Here is a 4,741-nt window from a genome sequence, read left to right on the forward strand (position 1 = left end):
CTGTGGCAGTGTCTCTGAAGAGAGTCCCGGTGGCCCATTTGAGCCAGCTGCATCTTCACGCCCCTGTTCAACAGACATGGCTATAGTGCCCAGAAATGCCAGCGTCACGTTACAAGCGACTGGTGGTGACAGCTTCTCAAGCAACCAGTCCTTTGCGGCCGACGACATCTGCAGCGCGACCATCAGCGACCTGTATGCGGGCATGCTGCACTCGATGAGCCGGCTGCTGGGCGCGAAGCCTGCGAGCATCATCTCCACCAAGACCTTCATCGTTCAGAACTGGACCTCGAGGAGGAGGCACAGGTGCCAGAGCAGGACGAACAGGACGCGTTGCAGAGGAGGCAGACAGGGAACGCACAGGAGTTCCCACCAGAGACTTTTGCCCTGTTTTGAGCCTGTGAAAGAGGTGGCAGTACTAAGAGATTGCCAGAACGTACGAGATAAGGCAGGATTAAAATTGGAAAAGGCTCGTCTTGAAGTGAACACACCCCAAATCTGTAGATTACAGCCAAGTCGGAAGGAGCTGAAGGGAACACCGCAGAAGTGTGCTTCGTTGACTTACATAGACTCCATTACAATGCATCGTCTCGACCGGGAAAATAGATTAATGACATTACAGTGGTTAATTTCTCCCGTAAAAGTATTTTCCAGACGAAGAATACAGCAGGGCGACAGAGGGACTCATCATAGGGAGCTTGCCAACAGATTCGATCAGCTTTACCAGGAGTATTGCCCAAGCCCCAGGAAGCTGCCCTGCCTGCCCTTCCCCGGTTCCTCCAGGGTCCACGCGCACAGAGCCAGCCCGGGTGTCCCGTGGAGCTCAGAAACCCACAGGCCGAGACCTTTCAGCAGAGCGAAAGGTAAGAGTTTAAATGAGGCTTTTGAAAACCTGGGCAAACGAGCCGTTGAAGCGGGAACATGCCTGGCAAAGAGCAATTCCTTCCCATCGCTTCTCAAGGCCGATCCCGCACAGAACCCAGGCAGTTCTGAGCGGACAGCTGACCTTTCCCAAAGAAATAATCTTGGAATATTGAGGAAGTCAGTGGTACTCAGCGAAGCTCTTTCGGTACCTGGAGTGCGACCTCTAAGCTGTGCGAGAGATCATTACGATGAAATTAAAGAGAAATTTGACAAGCTTCATCAGCAGTATTGCCGAAGATCGCCTCAGCGGACAAAGACGCCTTTATGTTCTGGAGCATCTCCAGATAAAGCAAGCGTGGAAGTTCAGGACCAAAAAGAAGCCTCCTTAGGAAAATTAAATCTGGTCTCTGGCTTCCAAGGTCCCCAAAAGTTGTCATCGTCACCCCTCTGGAGCATAAAGCATTCACTGGGCTCCAGCACGATTGTTCATCCGTCAGCATGCTTGGCTCTCACTGCCAGGAGGGGTCCTCAGCCCCTTGTGAAAAGACGCCGCCTCTCAGACCCTCAGGTGTGTGGCAGGTGGGCTGAGGCCCAGGGTTCCTCCCACATGGCGGGCAGAGCCACCTGGAGGCCAGGGGACGAGGTCGGCTCTTTACAGCTGGACTAGGAAAAGAAGGTGAGTCTGTTTGACAGCAAGATCCTTCTGTCCATGTTTGTTTTCTAAACTTTCTCCCCAATCTAGTTCCTTTACGTCAAGCTCACGTTCACAGGGAGATGCTTCAAGGTGGAGCTGAACCCGTTCCCAGGGGAAAAGCCGCACACGTTTTCCGTTGGAATTGCATCTAGGGGGCTTTTCTGACAAGCGCTTCGCACGCACGCGCTATCCGTCTTTGTCACTGTCGTTTCCAGACCCTTCATCCTACCTTTGGAAAATGGCTGTCGTCAGGCGAAACGATGGTCCGTCTACTTCTGGACGGACGTCCTAGTGGGGACGGCGGAGCTGGCCCAACCCGCCCGTAACCTCGGTGCGGTCGGTGCAGACCACCGACGCTACGGTCTCCGTGCGCTGGTGCCGTTTTATTTTCTCCCGAGACCAGATGGGGGAAAGAAGGTGGGGTCGTGCGGGTTGCTGGACTTTTTCGCATAAGCGCCAGATTTCCGAGCCGAGACTTGGATGGTGTGGCTGCTCCGAGGGACACGCGCCTCTCCGCCCGCCGTCTGGCTTGGCCGGTTGGGGTTTTGTGCGTGGGGTGGCGATGGGGGCGGCGGGGGCAGGTGAGGCAGCCCCAACCGCTGCGTGGACCCCGTCAGCCCTAAGCGTCCCGCTCCCGTTTTCCCGCCTTTGCCCGCGCGTCCTGTGACGCCGCCCCAGCAGGGTGCACGTCCTCTCAGAGGCGAGCCCCTCCCGCCTCTGCCCGCTGGTGCTCCTCGGGGTGCTCCTCGGCGCCCAGCGCAGGTCGCTCTCGCTCTGTCGCCGGCTCACCCCGGGCCACACGGAGCAGAGAACCCCGCGGGGCCCAGCGAGGCCGGGGTGCTGAGCCGAGCACGTTCCTGGAAGCCGAGGACCGAGACGGTGGCCCCGAGGGGCCCTCCCAGCGCCCCTGGAACTTAACACCCCGCCACTGGAGGCCTGCAGTTTCATCTTAAATCCCAATATAAACATATTTAATCATTTTCCTTTACCCCCCCCTTCCCCCCGCCCTTCTTTCTCTACTTAAATTATAAGTTTCTTGAGGAAAGGGACCAAATCTCCCAGGACTACGGAGGACTTTCAGTGGCTAACATCTGACGCTTTCTTGTGCATCAGGCCACAGTGAACCTTTTTCGCACCTTCCTTTCTTGATTCCCCCACGAACCCTTTGATTACGTAGGTTCTGCCTCTTCTTTTTACACATAAGGGTGCGGCTTAGGTCTTACAACTGCCGAACCCACACGGGCAGCGCATGGCCGGGCCGGGGCCGGAAACCCCATCCGCATGACCGCCAGGTGGCGCTGCTGGCGAGGGGGTCGCCATCAGGGGGTTGTGGTTTGGGGGTGGGGAGGACCGCATTCCTTAGGGTATCGAGCACGGTGGCATTGTCTATAATGGACACTATTTGAATCAGTTCAGCTTTTTTGGCGGCTGGCATTGGGAATTCTAGTGGAATTTTACGGAAATCCTTTTGTTTGTCTTCTTTTTTTCCAGAAGGAAGAACACATCTTTCAGAATGGAAGAGAAAAGTGATTTTGTGTTAGAAAACTCGAAGCTGGAAATCTGTAACAAGTTATTTTAGAGTATCGTCCCTCTTCCCACTTAATCCGTGCGTGTGTGATTCTCAAGAATATTTTAGAACTTGCTTCAGTTATCTGCCCTTAAAAGCAAATTTCAGTGAAATTGGCTTCATTGAGATAACTGAGCTCTTGGTATAGAAATTATTGGAATAAAGTTGCTTGATTAAAATGATTAATGTTATACATTATAGGGCTATTATTGTGTTTTCTTTGCTAAATTTAGACATGCCAACAGAATTCTCTCCTGTATTTCCTATTTCCTTAGAGAAATTGTTTGCTATGAAACCTAACTTTAGATCCTGGATATAGTGATCCTTGAAGGAAAATCCAGCTGCTTAGTCTTTTTAAATTCAGACCCGTGGGACTTGGTTTAGGACCTTCCAAATCAGGAGGAAGCAAACTGAAACATAATTCACCCATAAAAAGTAATTTTTTTTTGTTTTTAGGTAAAAACATGCTGTGTTTAAAACAGTCCTCTGATGATCCCAGAGTACTCTTGCAGCCACACAGCGTCCACGACATCTCATGGCTTTTATTGGAGCTATTTATAATAGGATATCACGGCGACTTTTTTAATAAAATAATTTTAAATATTCAGAACACGGTGACCAAACCCACGTTGAGTGGTTGTTAAAATATTGCCGTGTTATGGATTCTTTATTTTAAATACGAGTTTAGAGATAAGATTAAATTACACGTCTTCCTTCCCATCCCCTTCCTAGGCTGTCCCCCTCCTGATACTAATGTGAACCCTCTTCCACCCACGTCTTTATGCTGGGACCACGTGACCGGTATGTCTTAGCTGAGGCTACCTAACAAAATACCAGACTGGGTGGTTTAAACAACAGACACTGATTTCTCACAGAGACCAGGGTGCCAGCGTGGTCGGGTTCTGGGGAGGACGCCTCCTGGCCTGCAGACAATGCGTTTTCTCTGTCCTTACATGGCAGAGAGCGGGCACTGTCTGGTGTCTATAAGGGCACCCTAATCCTACCCTAAAGCCCCCACCCAAAGCTCCCATCTCAGATACCATCACGCAAAGGTCAGGGGTCTTACATGAGAACTTGGGCAGACACGTTCAGTCCAGACCCCTACGAATCAGGAAGAAAGGCTGGCGGGGGACTGTGGGCTCAGGCTTGGCCAAGGCCGGAGTGGCCTCTGCAATTCTAGACCTTGCCCTCCTGCCTGTAGCTTCCTTAAAGCATAACCCATCCTTTCCTCCATCAGGATAACTATTATTCTTGCCCCAAACTGCTTGAGCCTGGCCCTGCCCCCAACTCCTTACCCCGCAGGCCTAGGCTGAGGCCTAGCTGCCAGGGAGACTGAAAGTTCGGGTGTTTGATATCCAGTGACCAAGCGGAGGAAGGCGAGGCAGAAGGGACTGGCCACTTTATAGGATCTGCCAATACGGGACCTCGTAAACTACATATGGAACGGTGCCCTTCAATGCGCATCGCACTCGGCTGGGAGACACCTTTTCCTTTAAGAGTGGGGTTCCTGGCGGGGAGAGACGGGACAGCAGCCTGGCTCCCCTCCGCCTGGCACGGCCATCAGCATGGATGTGACTGCAAGGCAGTGAAGACAAAGGTGGATTCCGATGCTCTGGGCT

The 4,741-nt window shown here is 52.5% G+C and overlaps 1 protein-coding gene across 2 annotated transcripts in view; it reads left to right on the forward strand.

Annotated features, from left to right (window-relative positions):
* Nucleotides 1–3,320, forward strand: part of HJURP (Holliday junction recognition protein) — a 19,490-nt gene extending 16,170 nt beyond the window's left edge. For both annotated transcript variants that reach the window (XM_011372354.2, XM_023537937.1), the window contains 2 exons: nucleotides 1–1,537; nucleotides 3,047–3,320. In XM_011372354.2, the coding sequence (XP_011370656.2) occupies nucleotides 1–1,528 (1,528 nt within the window). In that variant the 3' untranslated portion in view covers nucleotides 1,529–1,537; nucleotides 3,047–3,320. The remainder of the gene's footprint in view (nucleotides 1,538–3,046) is intronic.
* The last annotated feature ends 1,421 nt before the right edge of the window (nucleotides 3,321–4,741 follow it).

The sequence above is a fragment of the Pteropus vampyrus genome, unplaced genomic scaffold, assembly GCF_000151845.1.
Source record: "Pteropus vampyrus isolate Shadow unplaced genomic scaffold, Pvam_2.0 Scaffold204, whole genome shotgun sequence".
NCBI lineage: Eukaryota > Metazoa > Chordata > Mammalia > Chiroptera > Pteropodidae > Pteropus > Pteropus vampyrus.